The sequence below is a fragment of the Euprymna scolopes genome, chromosome 10 (assembly GCF_053919585.1).
Source record: "Euprymna scolopes isolate OS-2025 chromosome 10, ASM5391958v1, whole genome shotgun sequence".
Lineage (NCBI taxonomy): Eukaryota > Metazoa > Mollusca > Cephalopoda > Sepiida > Sepiolidae > Euprymna > Euprymna scolopes.
This window is the reverse complement of record NC_136491.1, coordinates 149,727,937-149,750,504: the sequence shown is the minus strand read 5'-3', so window position 1 is coordinate 149,750,504 and position 22,568 is coordinate 149,727,937. Positions and strand designations below refer to the sequence as shown.

Genomic DNA, 22,568 nt, shown 5'->3' with positions numbered 1-22,568 from the left:
TTGGCATCAGAAAATAGACACAAATTTTTCTGATTCTGATACTCCCAAAAGTTCAGATTTTTACAATTCCTGATCCTGATTCCAATTAATCGTCACAACTTTGCATTGTGTGCTTCCTTACTCCATTATTGAAGACAGCACCTTGGGTGTGTTCACTTTTCTCAAAGTATCACCACGATGAGGGATAAGCTCCCCAACCCACTAAAAACATGATTTCACTAATTTGTGTTTTGCTGAGTTAATCCCAACCTCTTCATAATCCTGTTGACACACTGGTTCTCATTATATCACTGAAGTTAAGCAGCATTGAGCCTGGTCAGTACCAGATGGGTGACCATTTGGGAATATCAAGTGCTGTATATTGGAGAACATTGACACTTTTTGCAAGAACTGCAAAAGCATAATGTTAGCATTACCTTTGAAATGGATCGACTAGGGACCACTTGTGAATTTGATATTCTCATGAAGCTTTCCCTTTTGGAGGAAGCTAGTTCAGCTCATTTAAGGTGGGTGCTGCTTCAGTATTATACGGATTCCCCTGACTTCTTTCCCATTCAATAATAATAGCTCCCGTAACCTCTTTCCCATTTAAATCATAGCTTTCATTAAGTAACATGTTTTTCATAAATTTTTCTTTTATTTTGTAGATATTTAAATGAAGTCCAGCATTTCAAAATCTACAAACAAAATGATGGATATTTTATATGGGATTCGGAGAAGTTCCCGACTCTCTCTTTACTTGTGAAACATTATAAAACGGCTTCCGTCAGTAAAAGCCATCATATTATCCTCCAGGACATGGTCAAGGAAAAAAGAGTAAGTTTTTCTTTATTTTTTTTATGCACAAGGACAAAAAAGTAAGTTTTGTTTTATGATTTTTCAAGGAAAAATAACATTTAAAAAATTCATGCATAAGATAATTTTGTAAATCTATTAATTCTTTTTAGAATCAAATTTAAGTCAAACCAATGATTTGAACTATACAAGTACATAAATATAATATCAAACCTGTCCTACCACAGGGAACATCACTCAACTGAAAGACAAGGTGAACTGGTGTTGATTGAAAGTTGTTCTTCTTGTTTCCCTTATCTGCTAGAATCCTTAAACTCTAATTGATCCAAAGACGAAACATATTTATGTCATGTAAAATTTGGTGCTTAATTCATAATTAGTAGTTTTTTTCCTCAAAGTTGGATAAAAAATTGGTGCTTGTTAAGATAATCGACAGATCGATTTTTTTAAATATGTGGTTTTAAGCCAAAACAACAGTATTTACTTAACTGTCAAAACTAGTAATATATTAAAAATTTACGAAAATTCATTTAGTAGAACAACTGCTATTGTTGTTTTTAGTAAAAAAAGTTACTCGCTATGAGGCTAAAATAAAGCATCAGCCATTACAATGGCGAAAAAGATGATGTCACCTGTATTTGCAATCTTTAAGGTGTTCACATCTAGGGAAAATACCATTTTCCCCCCCATTTTTCTGTAAAAATTACTTTTAAATATAATTACAAACCTATCATACGAGGGATGTGCAATAAATAATGCCCCTGACCCACTTCCCATAGCAGTAGAGCAATGAAACTTGACACAGTTATTAGTCTTTCTCTACATAGGAACCACCCAGAGTTATGCATTTCTACCATCGTGTGATGCAGCTCTAGAGACCGTTTTTGTAGAAAACCCCAGGTTAGTCCTCCAACCACGACGTGACTTCAGAAATCAAGGCTGCATCATCTGGGAAACGCTTTCCTTTCAAAAACAACTTCATTGCTGGAAAGAGGTCAAAGTCAGAGGGTGAAAGATCAGAAGAGTGGGGAGGATGGGGGAGGAATTCATAACCACACGCCCGTACTTCTGATCTGACGACATGCGAGTTGTGGACTGGAGCATTGTCCTGCAGGAGGAGGGTAACTTTGCTGATCTTGCCCCGCCTCTTGGTTTTGATAGCTTCCCTTAATTTCTTCAAAAGTGAAGCATAATAGGCTCCTGTAATTGTGATACCCTTTGCCAGCATTGAAGGCAGAGTGAAACAGAGCGAATTTTTTGGTCCTCATGCGTCGAACAGGACGGGAGAGTCCATTATATCTCATAAATACAGACAATTACTATGTATGTATGTATTTATATATCTCATAAATACAGACAATTACTATGTATGTATATATATATATAAGGTTATAAAACTGTGTTTGGTAATTAAACTACACATAATTTTCTGCGTTTCATCCTCGCCAGACTATTGTACGAGGGGGGTGCAATAAGTAATTCTCCTGACCCACTTCCCATAGCAGTAGAACAACGAAACTTGGCACAGTTATTAGTCTTTCTCTACATAGGAACCACCCAGAGTTATGCATTTCTCCCATCGTTTGATGCAGCTCTGGAGACCATTTTTGTAGAACACCCCAGGTTGGTCCTCCAACCACGACGTGACTTCAGAAATCAAGGCTGCATCATCTGGGAAATGCTTTCCTTTCAAAAACAACTTCATGGCTGAGAAGAGGTGAAAGTCAGAGGGTGCAGGGTCAGGAGAGTAGGGAGGATGGGGAAGGATTTCATAACCACACGCCCGTGTTTCTGATCTGGCGACATGCAAGTTGTGGACCGGAGCTGCTGATCTGTCATCACTACTCCGTTCTAGTCCTAGAAGACTGTATGCATGACCTTGTCAGCGGAGGGCTGCACCTTTGCCTTCTTTGGAGGTGGTGAGTCCAAGTGCTTCCACTGCATTGACTGGGCTTTTGTCTCTGGATCATAGTGATGGACCCAGGTTTCATCCTGTGTAATCAGTCTTTTGAAAAACTTTGACTCATCTTCTTGACATATCTCAAAATTCATCCTCTATCACTCTCGCTTCTGGAATGGTGTGAGCAACCTGGGAATCCATCTGGTAGACACCTTATGCATATGCCATGAATGATAGTTTCCACAGACCCTGTACAATCTTGACATCTTGGGCTATTTGGCGAATAGTAATGCGCCGATCTTCCAAAATGGCAGCCTCAACTTGACAGAAAGATGCCCCATCAATGGAAGAAGGGGGTGACCAGGTCTGGTAGCTGTTTCCACAGACTTCCGGCCATGTTTGAATTCACGATGCCAGCGTTTTACAAGGTCATATGATGGGGCATTATCATCATAAGTTTCTTTCATTTAATCAAAAGTCTCCTGTGGTGTGCATCCTTTCAAATACAAAAATCGGATCACTGCTCGACATTCAACAGGCTCCATTTCACACCTGACTCAGTTCAAACACCTGTAAAACAGAAACCACAATTAGTTCAGAGCTGTAATTTGCCACATAACCCGTAGAGATATAAATCATTGCACATGCAAAATTCAGCTAGAAAAGACAACTGGGAGTGGGTCAGGGGCATTACTTATTGCACACCCCTCATATTACACAGGTACATAAATATAATTTTCAACCTAGTTATATAGTTTATTGACTGTAGGATTATAATTTGAGTTATGAAACAAAAAACCTATCGTACATCACACATACATAAATATAATTACAATACTATCATACTACACAGGTATATAAATATAATTACAATTTTATCATACTACACAGGTACATAAATATAATTACAATACTATCATATTACACAGGTATATAAATATAGTTACAATTTTATCATATTAAACAGCTACATAAATATAATTAAAATCTTATCATATTACACAGGTACATAAATATAATTACAATACTATCATATTACACAGGTATATAAATATAGTTACAATTTTATCATATTAAACAGCTACATAAATATAATTACAATCTTATCATATTACACAGGTACATAAATATAATTACAATACTATCATATTACACAGGTATATAAATATAGTTACAATTTTATCATATTAAACAGCTACATAAATATAATTACAATACTATCATATTACACAGGTACATAAATATAATTACAATACTATCATACTACACAGGTATATAAATATAATTACAATACTATCATACTACACAGGTATATAAATATAATTACAATCTTATCATATTACACAGGTACATAAATATAATTACAATACTATCATATTACACAGGTATATAAATATAGTTACAATACTATCATACTACACAGGTACATAAATATAATTACAATCTTATCATATTACACAGGTACATAAATATAATTACAATACTATCATATTACACAGGTATATAAATATAGTTACAATTTTATCATATTAAACAGCTACATAAATATAATTACAATCTTATCATATTACACAGGTACATAAATATAATTACAATACTATCATATTACACAGGTATATAAATATAGTTACAATTTCATCATATTAAACAGCTACATAAATATAATTACAATCTTATCATATTACACAGGTACATAAATATAATTACAATACTATCATATTACACAGGTATATAAATATAGTTACAATTTTATCATATTAAACAGCTACATAAATATAATTACAATCTTATCATATTACACAGGTACATAAATATAATTACAATACTATCATATTACACAGGTACATAAATATAATTACAATACTATCATATTACACAGGTACATAAATATAATTACAATACTATCATACTACACAGGTATATAAATATAATTACAATACTATCATACTACACAGGTATATAAATATAATTACAATCTTATCATATTACACAGGTACATAAATATAATTACAATACTATCATATTACACAGGTATATAAATATAGTTACAATACTATCATACTACACAGGTACATAAATATAATTACAATCTTATCATATTACACAGGTACATAAATATAATTACAATACTATCATATTACACAGGTATATAAATATAGTTACAATTTTATCATATTAAACAGCTACATAAATATAATTACAATACTATCATATTACACAGGTACATAAATATAATTACAATACTATCATACTACACAGGTATATAAATATAATTACAATACTATCATACTACACAGGTATATAAATATAATTACAATCTTATCATATTACACAGGTACATAAATATAATTACAATACTATCATATTACACAGGTATATAAATATAGTTACAATTTTATCATATTAAACAGCTACATAAATATAATTACAATCTTATCATATTACACAGGTACATAAATATAATTACAATACTATCATATTACACAGGTATATAAATATAGTTACAATTTTATCATATTAAACAGCTACATAAATATAATTACAATCTTATCATATTACACAGGTACATAAATATAATTACAATACTATCATATTACACAGGTATATAAATATAGTTACAATTTTATCATATTAAACAGCTACATAAATATAATTACAATCTTATCATATTACACAGGTACATAAATATAATTACAATACTATCATATTACACAGGTATATAAATATAGTTACAATTTCATCATATTAAACAGCTACATAAATATAATTACAATCTTATCATATTACACAGGTACATAAATATAATTACAATACTATCATATTACACAGGTATATAAATATAGTTACAATTTTATCATATTAAACAGCTACATAAATATAATTACAATACTATCATATTACACAGGTACATAAATATAATTACAATACTATCATACTACACAGGTATATAAATATAATTACAATACTATCATACTACACAGGTATATAAATATAATTACAATCTTATCATATTACACAGGTACATAAATATAATTACAATACTATCATATTACACAGGTATATAAATATAGTTACAATTTTATCATATTAAACAGCTACATAAATATAATTACAATACTATCATATTACACAGGTACATAAATATAATTACAATACTATCATATTACACAGGTATATAAATATAGTTACAATTTTATCATATTAAACAGCTACATAAATATAATTACAATACTATCATATTACACAGGTACATAAATATAATTACAATACTATCATACTACACAGGTATATAAATATAGTTACAATACTATCATACTACACAGGTATATAAATATAGTTACAATTTTATCATATTAAACAGCTACATAAATATAATTACAATCTTATCATATTAAACAGGTACATAAATATAATTACAATACTATCATATTACACAGGTATATAAATATAGTTACAATTTTATCATATTAAACAGCTACATAAATATAATTACAATCTTATCATATTACACAGGTACATAAATATAATTACAATACTATCATATTACACAGGTATATAAATATAGTTACAATTTTATCATATTAAACAGCTACATAAATATAATTACAATACTATCATATTACACAGGTACATAAATATAATTACAATACTATCATACTACACAGGTATATAAATATAATTACAATACTATCATACTACACAGGTATATAAATATAATTACAATCTTATCATATTACACAGGTACATAAATATAATTACAATACTACCATATTACACAGGTATATAAATATAGTTACAATTTATCATATTAAACAGCTACATAAATATAATTACAATACTATCATATTACACAGGTACATAAATATAATTACAATACTATCATATTACACAGGTATATAAATATAGTTACAATTTTATCATATTAAACAGCTACATAAATATAATTACAATACTATCATATTACACAGGTATATAAATATAATTACAATACTATCATATTACACAGGTATATAAATATAATTACAATACTATCATACTACACAGGTATATAAATATAATTACAATCTTATCATATTACACAGGTACATAAATATAATTACAATACTATCATACTACACAGGTATATAAATATAATTACAATACTATCATACTACACAGGTATATAAATATAATTACAATCTTATCATATTACACAGGTACATAAATATAATTACAATACTATCATATTACACAGGTATATAAATATAGTTACAATTTTATCATATTAAACAGCTACATAAATATAATTATAATACTATCATATTACACAGGTACATAAATATAATTACAATACTATCATATTACACAGGTATATAAATATAGTTACAATTTTATCATATTAAACAGCTACATAAATATAATTACAATACTATCATATTACACAGGTACATAAATATAATTACAATACTATCATACTACACAGGTATATAAATATAATTACAATACTATCATACTACACAGGTATATAAATATAATTACAATCTTATCATATTACACAGGTACATAAATATAATTACAATACTATCATATTACACAGGTATATAAATATAGTTACAATTTTAACATATTAAACAGCTACATAAATATAATTACAATACTATCATATTACACAGGTACATAAATATAATTACAATACTATCATATTACACAGGTATATAAATATAGCTACAATTTTATCATATTAAACAGCTACATAAATATAATTACAATACTTTCATATTACACAGGTACATAAATATAACTACCATACTATCATATTACACAGGTATATAAATATAGTTACAATTTTATCATATTAAACAGCTACATAATTATAATTACAATACTATCATATTACACAGGTACATAAATATAATTACAATACTATCATATTACACAGGTATATAAATATAGTTACAATTTTATCATATTAAACAGCTCCATAAATATAATTACAATACTATCATACTACACAGGTACATAAATATAATTACAATACTATCATACTACACAGGTATATAAATATAGTTACAATACTATGATACTACACAAGTACATAAATATAATTACTATACTATCATATTACACAGGTATATAAATATAATTATAATACTATCATATTACACAGGTACATAAATATAATTACAATACTATCATATTACACAGGTATATAAATATAGCTACAATTTTATCATATTAAACAGCTACATAAATATAATTACAATACTTTCATATTACACAGGTACATAAATATAACTACCATACTATCATATTACACAGGTATATAAATATAGTTACAATTTTATCATATTAAACAGCTACATAATTATAATTACAATACTATCATATTACACAGGTACATAAATATAATTACAATACTATCATATTACACAGGTATATAAATATAGTTACAATTTATCATATTAAACAGCTACATAAATATAATTACAATACTATCATATTACACAGGTACATAAATATAATTACAATACTATCATATTACACAGGTATATAAATATAGTTACAATTTTATCATATTAAACAGCTACATAAATATAATTACAATACTATCATATTACACAGGTATATAAATATAATTACAATACTATCATATTACACAGGTATATAAATATAATTACAATACTATCATACTACACAGGTATATAAATATAATTACAATCTTATCATATTACACAGGTACATAAATATAATTACAATACTATCATACTACACAGGTATATAAATATAATTACAATACTATCATACTACACAGGTATATAAATATAATTACAATCTTATCATATTACACAGGTACATAAATATAATTACAATACTATCATATTACACAGGTATATAAATATAGTTACAATTTTATCATATTAAACAGCTACATAAATATAATTATAATACTATCATATTACACAGGTACATAAATATAATTACAATACTATCATATTACACAGGTATATAAATATAGTTACAATTTTATCATATTAAACAGCTACATAAATATAATTACAATACTATCATATTACACAGGTACATAAATATAATTACAATACTATCATACTACACAGGTATATAAATATAATTACAATACTATCATACTACACAGGTATATAAATATAATTACAATCTTATCATATTACACAGGTACATAAATATAATTACAATACTATCATATTACACAGGTATATAAATATAGTTACAATTTTAACATATTAAACAGCTACATAAATATAATTACAATACTATCATATTACACAGGTACATAAATATAATTACAATACTATCATATTACACAGGTATATAAATATAGCTACAATTTTATCATATTAAACAGCTACATAAATATAATTACAATACTTTCATATTACACAGGTACATAAATATAACTACCATACTATCATATTACACAGGTATATAAATATAGTTACAATTTTATCATATTAAACAGCTACATAATTATAATTACAATACTATCATATTACACAGGTACATAAATATAATTACAATACTATCATATTACACAGGTATATAAATATAGTTACAATTTTATCATATTAAACAGCTCCATAAATATAATTACAATACTATCATACTACACAGGTACATAAATATAATTACAATACTATCATACTACACAGGTATATAAATATAGTTACAATACTATGATACTACACAAGTACATAAATATAATTACTATACTATCATATTACACAGGTATATAAATATAATTATAATACTATCATATTACACAGGTACATAAATATAATTACAATACTATCATATTACACAGATATATAAATATAATTATAATACTATCATATTACATAGGTACATAAATATAATTACAATACTATCATACTACACAAGTACATAAATATAATTATAATCTTATCATATTACGCAGGTACATAAATATAATTATAATCTTATCATATTACACAAGTACATAAATATAATTACAATCCTATCATACTACACAGGTATATAAATATAATTACAATCCTATCATACTACACAAGTACATAAATATAATTACAATCCTATCATACTACACAGGTACATAAATATAATTACAATCCTATTATACTACAGAGGTATATAAATATAATTACAATCCTATCATACTACACAGGTATATAAATATAATTACAATCCTATCATATTACACAGGTACATTAATATAATTACAATCCTATCATACTACACAGGTACATAAATATAATTACAATCTTATTATACTACAGAGGTATATAAATATAATTACAATCCTATCATACTACACAGGTATATAAATATAATTACAATCTTATATTACACAGGTACATTAATATAATTACAATCCTATCATACTACACAGGTATATAAATATAATTACAATCCTATCATACTACACAGGTACATAAATATAATTACAATCTTATATTACACAGGTATATAAATATAATTACAATCCTATCATACTACACAGGTACATAAATATAATTATAATCCTATCATACTACAAAGGTACATAAATATAATTATAATCCTATCATACTACACAGGTATATAAATATAATTATTATCCTATCATACTACAAAGGTACATAAATATAATTATAATCCTATCATACTACACAGGTACATAAATATAATTATAATCCTATCATACTACACAGGTACATAAATATAATTATAATCCTATCATACTACACAGGTACATAAATATAATTACAATACTATCATATTACACAGGTACATAAATATAATTACAATACTATCATACTACACAGGTACATAAATATAATTACAATCCTATCATACTACACAGGTACATAAATATAATTACAATCCTATCATACTACACAGGTACATAAATATAATTACAATCCTATCATACTACACAGGTACATAAATATAATTACAATCCTATCATACTACACAGGTATATAAATATAATTACAATCCTATCATACTACACAGGTACATTTTTTTTTTACACAGGCATCACCACATTATCAAGGCCAAGAGGCCACTCAAGGATAAGGGTTAAAGAGTGTACAGTAGAAATTGGACAATATAGTAATCATCAGTAATGAAAATACGGTACATTTCATACTACACAGGTACATAAATATAATTAGAATCCTATCATACTACACGGGTACATAAATATAATTACAATCCTATCATACTACACAGGTACATAAATATAATTAGAATCCTATCATAGTATACATCATACATGCCATTTACTCTATTTTTCCATAAAAGTTATTTTTAACTATAAATAATTTTCTACTCTGAATTTTCATAATTTTTTAATATATAATTTTTTTGACATGAGAATTACGTAAGTATTGTTCTATCCATCCAGCGTGGCCACAGCCAAGATTGAACTCACTACACGTGTTTTGTAGTGTAATTCAAATCTTGCTGGTAGCTGAATACTTGATGCTTTGCCAGGGCTATCAAGGGTATTTTTTCTTGTGATGCCATCACTAGACAGGGTGCTACCACGGCTTAAGAGAGTTCCATCTACATTCGAGAGAAGGATAGACCGCACCAGTTTTTTAACTTGGTATTTTACCTTGCGGTACATACAGCACCTCACCTTCCCAAATGATCACCCATCTGATACTAGCAAATATTGTTGCTTACACTTAAAACATAGTATTTTTTTTTTTTAAATCTGTCGACTCTACTTAACAAACATCTTTTTTGTTTTATGAACTTGTTAGATGAAAGCACCAACAAATTTTAACACAATGAGTTCACTTGTAAATGTACTCTTTGAAGATTTATATGATAAATAAATGTGATCTTTGTTTCCACACTTTTATAATGATGGATTTTAAAAAGAAAATTTTGTTTTGACTTGCAGGTGAGAGCAAGGGCATCGTACGACTTTACAGGCCGGGGAAATGATGAGCTCAGTTTTAGGAAAGGTGACATTCTTAACATCACTGACCGGCAGGATTCCGATTGGTGGACTGCGCAAATTGGCAATGGCCCATCTGGCCTCATCCCAGCCACTTATGTTGAGCTGTTGTAACTTTGGAGACACAAATCTTATCTACCACAACACCGCCACGGCCGCCGCCACCAATATCAAAAGCAACCGATTATCATTACTACCAATACTCACGCTAAGAAGGAAAAAGAAGGAAAGAAAGAAAAAGGAAAAAGATCAAACAGTTAAAAAAAAAAAAAAAAAAGGAACAGTTGTCTTGCCTCAAATAGAATGTCTGGTCATTTGTGTCATTCAACACTTTACTGATCACTGGACAGATAGACAAACAGACAGACACCAGGAAATGATTAACGCATGTCTCTCACTATCACTTTTACTACCTGTCCTCCATTATATTATCTGACGAAAATGACCCGGCATTAATATGTTTTATTAGCAGGATTCAGCTTAACAAGGCCATGTTTATTTTGGTAATATCTGCTGCAGTCATTAAAAAAAAAATAATAAAACCATCACCATGACAACCATGAACACTAACACTACAGCAAATCAAAAAAAAAAACTGTATGATCGAATTGTAATAAAAAAAAAAAGTAAGTTTCAAAAAAATTATAAAAAAAAAAAAATGACGATAAAATTGGCTGCTGAAATATGGAAAGAAACAAAAATCATACAAAAAACAACAATAATGCATACACAAAATATTTCTCTGGACTTTACCAGTAGAAAATAACTGATTTGAAGAAGAAAAAAAAATTTTTTTTTTTTTTCAAGAAATGAAGTTTTTAAAGAAAAAAAAAACAAGAAATTATGATTAAAATTTTTTTTTAATTCCCAAAATAGTGTTTTTTTTTTTTTTTAAATTTTTACTTTAACTTTTTCTTTTTTTTTACTTTTTTGCTTCAGAATTTTAAGATAAGGATCTGTATTTTGAGATGAAAATCTATATTTTGACATGAAAATCTATATTTTGGATTATGTGGACGACTGTTCTCATCTTGAATGTTATTTGAATAATGTTTTGGCTGATGTAACTTCTGACATTTTTCAGGTGGGTCTTGCCGAACTTTGAAATCTATAAGAAATTTTCAACAGAGGCCTTCATTTAATCCTTGTAATGGTCCGTGGTGCAATGAATATAAATGTTAAATTTAAAAAAAAAATTTTTTGTATTGCATTTTCACCCCAAAAAAGGCACAGTGCCACTTTGATGTAGGGGAATATTATCTGGGATATAATTTGCAGGTATACTATGTAGGGAGTTGAGCAGCAAGATGTCTGTTTGCATTATACTTGAATTTCTGCATGTCAGTACAGTCAGGGAAGCAGGAACCTGGAAGGGAATTCCAAAGTGCAGCAGTTCTGAGTAAGAGACTTTTAGTGTAGAAGGCTTTCTTACATCTACGGATTTCTACTTTTTTTTATTTTTCTGCTTGTCGGGTTTGTTGTTTCTGTTGAGTGGGGGGGGGGGCACAAGGGCTTGTAGTTCATTGGAACAGCCACGATTAAAATACTTGTAAACAGGCAAAGGGATGCAACATTTCATTGATGGGACAGTGGTTGAAGCCTAGCTGATAGTGCAGGACCTAATAAGGTTGGTGACTCTCCTTTGAACTTGAAGAAGGAAAGACTAATAGCAGATGCACCAGCCCAAATGTAGCAACAATACTCCATACATGGGCAAATGGTGACCTTGTAGAAGTACAGGATATTCTCAGGCGTAAGCAATTTTCTAGCACGGTAGAGAGAGCCCACCTTCTTTGCAGCAGCCTTAGCAATGCCCTCGATATATCTGTTCCAACTCATGTTCCCTGTAAACTTTAAGCTGAGGAGTTTGAACAAAGTACTTTCAGGTAATGTATCATTAGCCATGGCTATAAGGGGTTCAGCAGGTTTCTTGTAATTATTGAAGGACAGATGCTTAGTCTTGGCACTTGACTCTTGGCAATGATTTCCAGCTGACAGTTTTCTGGGAGTTAATAGTTCAGTCCTCAATACCTTATCAATTACTTATGACTTCTATCCAGTCATAGTGCTATGTTGTTAGCCTACCAGAAAACACCGGAAATTAAAATAGTCGATTATTATGATGAGTATTATAATGGTTGAATATTATGATGAGTATTATAATGGTTGATTATGATGAGTATTATAATGGTTGATTATTATGATGAGTATTATAATGGTTGATTATTATGATGAGTATTATAATGGTTGAATATTATGATGAGTATTATAATGGTTGAATATTATGATGAGTATTATAATGGTTGAATATTATGATGAGTATTATAATGGTTGAATATTATGATGAGTATTATAATGGTTGAATATTATGATGAGTATTATAATGGTTGAATATTATGATGAGTATTATAATGGTTGATTATTATGATGAGTATTATAATGGTTGATTATTATGATGAGTATTATAATGGTTGAATATTATGATGAGTATTATAATGGTTGATTATTATGATGAGTATTATAATGGTTGATTATTATGATGAGTATTATAATGGTTGAATATTATGATGAGTATTATAATGGTTGAATATTATGATGAGTATTATAATGGTTGAATATTATGATGAGTATTATAATGGTCGATTATTATGATGAGTATTATAATGGTTGATTATTATGATGAGTATTATAATGGTTGATTATTATGATGAGTATTATAATGGTTGATTATTATGATGAGTATTATAATGGTTGATTATTATGATGAGTATTATAATGGTCGATTATTATGATGAGTATTATAATGGTTGATTATTATGATGAGTATTATAATGGTTGAATATTATGATGAGTATTATAATGGTTGATTATTATGATGAGTATTATAATGGTTGAATATTATGATGAGTATTATAATGGTTGAATATTATGATGAGTATTATAATGGTTGAATATTATGATGAGTATTATAATGGTTGAATATTATGATGAGTATTATAATGGTTGAATATTATGATGAGTATTATAATGGTTGAATATTATGATGAGTATTATAATGGTTGAATATTATGATGAGTATTATAATGGTTGAATATTATGATGAGTATTATAATGGTTGAATATTATGATGAGTATTATAATGGTTGAATATTATGATGAGTATTATAATGGTTGATTATTATGATGAGTATTATAATGGTTGATTATTATGATGAGTATTATAATGGTTGAATATTATGATGAGTATTATAATGGTTGATTATTATGATGAGTATTATAATGGTTGAATATTATGATGAGTATTATAATGGTTGAATATTATGATGAGTATTATAATGGTTGAATATTATGATGAGTATTATAATGGTTGAATATTATGATGAGTATTATAATGGTTGATTATTATGATGAGTATTATAATGGTTGATTATTATGATGAGTATTATAATGGTTGATTATTATGATGAGTATTATAATGGTTGAATATTATGATGAGTATTATAATGGTTGAATATTATGATGAGTATTATAATGGTTGATTATTATGATGAGTATTATAATGGTTGATTATTATGATGAGTATTATAATGGTTGATTATTATGATGAGTATTATAATGGTTGATTATTATGATGAGTATTATAATGGTTGAATATTATGATGAGTATTATAATGGTTGAATATTATGATGAGTATTATAATGGTTGATTATTATGATGAGTATTATAATGGTTGATTATTATGATGAGTATTATAATGGTTGATTATTATGATGAGTATTATAATGGTTGAATATTATGATGAGTATTATAATGGTTGATTATTATGATGAGTATTATAATGGTTGAATATTATGATGAGTATTATAATGGTTGAATATTATGATGAGTATTATAATGGTTGAATATTATGATGAGTATTATAATGGTTGAATATTATGATGAGTATTATAATGGTTGATTATTATGATGAGTATTATAATGGTTGATTATTATGATGAGTATTATAATGGTTGATTATTATGATGAGTATTATAATGGTTGAATATTATGATGAGTATTATAATGGTTGAATATTATGATGAGTATTATAATGGTTGATTATTATGATGAGTATTATAATGGTTGATTATTATGATGAGTATTATAATGGTTGATTATTATGATGAGTATTATAATGGTTGATTATTATGATGAGTATTATAATGGTTGAATATTATGATGAGTATTATAATGGTTGATTATTATGATGAGTATTATAATGGTTGATTATTATGATGAGTATTATAATGGTTGATTATTATGATGAGTATTATAATGGTTGATTATTATGATGAGTATTATAATGGTTGATTATTATGATGAGTATTATAATGGTTGAATATTATGATGAGTATTATAATGGTTGAATATTATGATGAGTATTATAATGGTTGATTATTATGATGAGTATTATAATGGTTGATTATTATGATGAGTATTATAATGGTTGATTATTATGATGAGTATTATAATGGTTGATAATTATGATGAGTATTATAATGGTTGAATATTATGATGAGTATTATAATGGTTGAATATTATGATGAGTATAATAATGGTTGATTATTATGATGAGTATTATAATGGTTGATTATTATGATGAGGATTATAATGGTTGATTATTATGATGAGTATTTTAATGGTTGATTATTATGATGAGTATTATAATGGTTGAATATTATGATGAGTATTATAATGGTTGATTATTATAATGAGTATTATAATGGTTGATTATTATGATGAGTATTATAATGGTTGAATATTATGATGAGTATTATAATGGTCGATTATTATATGATTATAATGGTTGAATATTTGTATTATAGGTTGATTATTATGATGAGTATTATAATGGTTGATTATTATGATGAGTATTATAATGGTTGATTATTATGATGAGTATTATAATGGTTGAATATTATGATGAGTATTATAATGGTTGAATATTAAGATGAGGATTATAATGGTTGAATATTATGATGAGTATTATAATGGTTGATTATTATGATGAGTATTATAATGGTTGATTATTATGATGAGTATTATAATGGTTGAATATTATGATGAGTATTATAATGGTTGATTATTATGATGAGTATTATAATGGTTGAATATTATGATGAGTATTATAATGGTCGATTATTATGATGAGTATTATAATGGTTGAATATTATGATGAGTATTATAATGGTTGAATATTATGATGAGTATTATAATGGTTGATTATTATGATGAGTATTATAATGGTTGATTATTATGATGAGTATTATAATGGTTGATTATTATGATGAGTATTATAATGGTTGAATATTATGATGAGTATTATAATGGTTGAATATTATGATGAGTATTATAATGGTTGATTATTATGATGAGTATTATAATGGTTGATTATTATGATGAGTATTATAATGGTTGATTATTATGATGAGTATTATAATGGTTGATTATTATGATGAGTATTATAATGGTTGAATATTATGATGAGTATTATAATGGTTGATTATTATGATGAGTATTATAATGGTTGATTATTATGATGAGTATTATAATGGTTGATTATTATGATGAGTATTATAATGGTTGATTATTATGATGAGTATTATAATGGTTGATTATTATGATGAGTATTATAATGGTTGAATATTATGATGAGTATTATAATGGTTGATTATTATGATGAGTATTATAATGGTTGAATATTATGATGAGTATTATAATGGTTGAATATTATGATGAGTATTATAATGGTTGATTATTATGATGAGTATTATAATGGTTGATTATTATGATGAGTATTATAATGGTTGAATATTATGATGTATATTATAATGGTTGATTATTATGATGAGTATTATAATGGTTGAATATTATGATGAGTATTATAATGGTTGATTATTATGATGAGTATTATAATGGTTGATTATTATGATGAGTATTATAATGGTTGATTATTATGATGAGTATTATAATGGTTGAATATTATGATGAATATTATAATGGTTGAATATTATGATGAGTATAATAATGGTTGATTATTATGATGAGTATTATAATGGTTGATTATTATGATGAGGATTATAATGGTTGATTATTATGATGAGTATTATAATGGTTGATTATTATGATGAGTATTATAATGGTTGAATATTATGATGAGTATTATAATGGTTGAATATTATGATGAGTATTATAATGGTTGATTATTATGATGAGTATTATAATGGTTGAATATTATGATGAGTATTATAATGGTTGAATATTATGATGAGTATTATAATGGTTGATTATTATGATGAGTATTATAATGGTTGATTATTATGATGAGTATTATAATGGTTGATTATTATGATGAGTATTATAATGGTTGATTATTATGATGAGTATTATAATGGTTTAATATTATGATGAGTATTATAATGGTTGAATATTATGATGAGTATTATAATGGTTGATTATTATGATGAGTATTATAATGGTTGATTATTATGATGAGTATTATAATGGTTGAATATTATGATGAGTATTATAATGGTTGATTATTATGATGAGTATTATAATGGTTGATTATTATGATGAGTATTATAATGGTTGAATATTATGATGAGTATTATAATGGTTGAATATTATGATGAGTATAATAATGGTTGATTATTATGATGAGTATTATAATGGTTGATTATTATGATGAGTATTATAATGGTTGATTATTATGATGAGTATTATAATGGTTGATTATTATGATGAGTATTATAATGGTTGAATATTATGATGAGTATTATAATGGTTGATTATTATGATGAGTATTATAATGGTTGAATATTATGATGAGTATTATAATGGTTGAATATTATGATGAGTATTATAATGGTTGATTATTATGATGAGTATTATAATGGTTGATTATTATGATGAGTATTATAATGGTTGATTATTATGATGAGTATTATAATGGTTGAATATTATGATGAGTATTATAATGGTTGAATATTATGATGAGTATTATAATGGTTGATTATTATGATGAGTATTATAATGGTTGATTATTATGATGAGTATTATAATGGTTGATTATTATGATGAGTATTATAATGGTTGATTATTATGATGAGTATTATAATGGTTGAATATTATGATGAGTATTATAATGGTTGATTATTATGATGAGTATTATAATGGTTGATTATTATGATGAGTATTATAATGGTTGATTATTATGATGAGTATTATAATGGTTGATTATTATGATGAGTATTATAATGGTTGATTATTATGATGAGTATTATAATGGTTGATTATTATGATGAGTATTATAATGGTTGATTATTATGATGAGTATTATAATGGTTGATTATTATGATGAGTATTATAATGGTTGATTATTATGATGAGTATTATAATGGTTGATTATTATGATGAGTATTATAATGGTTGATTATTATGATGAGTATTATAATGGTTGATTATTATGATGAGTATTATAATGGTTGATTATTATGATGAGTATTATAATGGTTGAATATTATGATGAGTATTATAATGGTTGATTATTATGATGAGTATTATAATGGTTGATTATTATGATGAGTATTATAATGGTTGATTATTATGATGAGTATTATAATGGTTGATTATTATGATGAGTATTATAATGGTTGAATATTATGATGAGTATTATAATGGTTGAATATTATGATGAGTATTATAATGGTTGAATATTATGATGAGTATTATAATGGTTGATTATTATGATGAGTATTATAATGGTTGATTATTATGATGAGTATTATAATGGTTGAATATTATGATGAGTATTATAATGGTTGATTATTATGATGAGTATTATAATGGTTGATTATTATGATGAGTATTATAATGGTTGAATATTATGATGAGTATTATAATGGTTGAATATTATGATGAGTATTATAATGGTTGATTATTATGATGAGTATTATAATGGTTGATTATTATGATGAGTATTATAATGGTTGATTATTATGATGAGTATTATAATGGTTGAATATTATGATGAGTATTATAATGGTTGATTATTATGATGAGTATTATAATGGTTGATTATTATGATGAGTATTATAATGGTTGATTATTATGATGAGTATTATAATGGTTGATTATTATGATGAGTATTATAATGGTTGATTATTATGATGAGTATTATAATGGTTGATTATTATGATGAGTATTATAATGGTTGAATATTATGATGAGTATTATAATGGTTGATTATTATGATGAGTATTATAATGGTTGATTATTATGATGAGTATTATAATGGTTGATTATTATGATGAGTATTATAATGGTTGATTATTATGATGAGTATTATAATGGTTGATTATTATGATGAGTATTATAATGGTTGATTATTATGATGAGTATTATAATGGTTGATTATTATGATGAGTATTATAATGGTTGATTATTATGATGAGTATTATAATGGTTGATTATTATGATGAGTATTATAATGGTTGATTATTATGATGAGTATTATAATGGTTGATTATTATGATGAGTATTATAATGGTTGATTATTATGATGAGTATTATAATGGTTGATTATTATGATGAGTATTATAATGGTTGATTATTATGATGAGTATTATAATGGTTGATTATTATGATGAGTATTATAATGGTTGATTATTATGATGAGTATTATAATGGTTGATTATTATGATGAGTATTATAATGGTTGATTATTATGATGAGTATTATAATGGTTGATTATTATGATGAGTATTATAATGGTTGATTATTATGATGAGTATTATAATGGTTGATTATTATGATGAGTATTATAATGGTTGATTATTATGATGAGTATTATAATGGTTGATTATTATGATGAGTATTATAATGGTTGAATATTATGATGAGTATTATAATGGTTGATTATTATGATGAGTATTATAATGGTTGATTATTATGATGAGTATTATAATGGTTGATTATTATGATGAGTATTATAATGGTTGATTATTATGATGAGTATTATAATGGTTGATTATTATGATGAGTATTATAATGGTTGATTATTATGATGAGTATTATAATGGTTGATTATTATGATGAGTATTATAATGGTTGATTATTATGATGAGTATTATAATGGTTGATTATTATGATGAGTATTATAATGGTTGATTATTATGATGAGTATTATAATGGTTGATTATTATGATGAGTATTATAATGGTTGATTATTATGATGAGTATTATAATGGTTGATTATTATGATGAGTATTATAATGGTTGATTATTATGATGAGTATTATAATGGTTGATTATTATGATGAGTATTATAATGGTTGATTATTATGATGAGTATTATAATGGTTGATTATTATGATGAGTATTATAATGGTTGATTATTATGATGAGTATTATAATGGTTGATTATTATGATGAGTATTATAATGGTTGATTATTATGATGAGTATTATAATGGTTGATTATTATGATGAGTATTATAATGGTTGATTATTATGATGAGTATTATAATGGTTGATTATTATGATGAGTATTATAATGGTTGATTATTATGATGAGTATTATAATGGTTGATTATTATGATGAGTATTATAATGGTTGATTATTATGATGAGTATTATAATGGTTGATTATTATGATGAGTATTATAATGGTTGATTATTATGATGAGTATTATAATGGTTGATTATTATGATGAGTATTATAATGGTTGATTATTATGATGAGTATTATAATGGTTGATTATTATGATGAGTATTATAATGGTTGATTATTATGATGAGTATTATAATGGTTGATTATTATGATGAGTATTATAATGGTTGATTATTATGATGAGTATTATAATGGTTGATTATTATGATGAGTATTATAATGGTTGATTATTATGATGAGTATTATAATGGTTGATTATTATGATGAGTATTATAATGGTTGATTATTATGATGAGTATTATAATGGTTGATTATTATGATGAGTATTATAATGGTTGATTATTATGATGAGTATTATAATGGTTGATTATTATGATGAGTATTATAATGGTTGATTATTATGATGAGTATTATAATGGTTGATTATTATGATGAGTATTATAATGGTTGATTATTATGATGAGTATTATAATGGTTGATTATTATGATGAGTATTATAATGGTTGATTATTATGATGAGTATTATAATGGTTGATTATTATGATGAGTATTATAATGGTCGATTATTATGATGAGTATTATAATGGTCGATTATTATGATGAGTATTATAATGGTTGATTATTATGATGAGTATTATAATGGTTGATTATTATGATGAGTATTATAATGGTTGATTATTATGATGAGTATTATAATGGTTGATTATTATGATGAGTATTATAATGGTTGATTATTATGATGAGTATTATAATGGTTGATTATTATGATGAGTATTATAATGGTTGATTATTATGATGAGTATTATAATGGTTGATTATTATGATGAGTATTATAATGGTTGATTATTATGATGAGTATTATAATGGTTGATTATTATGATGAGTATTATAATGGTTATTATTATGATGAGTATTATAATGGTTGATTATTATGATGAGTATTATAATGGTTGATTATTATGATGAGTATTATAATGGTCGATTATTATGATGAGTATTATAATGGTTGATTATTATGATGAGTATTATAATGGTTGATTATTATGATGAGTATTATAATGGTTGATTATTATGATGATATTATATTATAGATGATGAGTATTATATTATGATGAGTATTATAATTGGTCGATTATTATGATGAGTATTATAATGTTGATTATTATGATGAGTATTATAATGGTCGATTATTATGATGAGTATTATAATGGTTG

The 22,568-nt window shown here is 25.6% G+C and overlaps 1 protein-coding gene across 4 annotated transcripts in view; it reads left to right on the top strand.

Moving 5' to 3' along the window:
• The window catches only part of LOC145286311 (growth factor receptor-bound protein 2-like), a 211,507-nt gene extending 198,992 nt beyond the window's left edge, over window positions 1-12,515 (top strand). For all 4 annotated transcript variants that reach the window (XM_080135223.1, XM_080135224.1, XM_080135226.1 and 1 more), the window contains exons 4-5: window positions 648-816; window positions 11,586-12,515. In XM_080135223.1, the coding sequence (XP_079991349.1) occupies window positions 648-816; window positions 11,586-11,756 (340 nt within the window). In that variant the 3' untranslated portion in view covers window positions 11,757-12,515. The remainder of the gene's footprint in view (window positions 1-647; window positions 817-11,585) is intronic.
• Window positions 12,516-22,568: the final 10,053 nt, after the last annotated feature.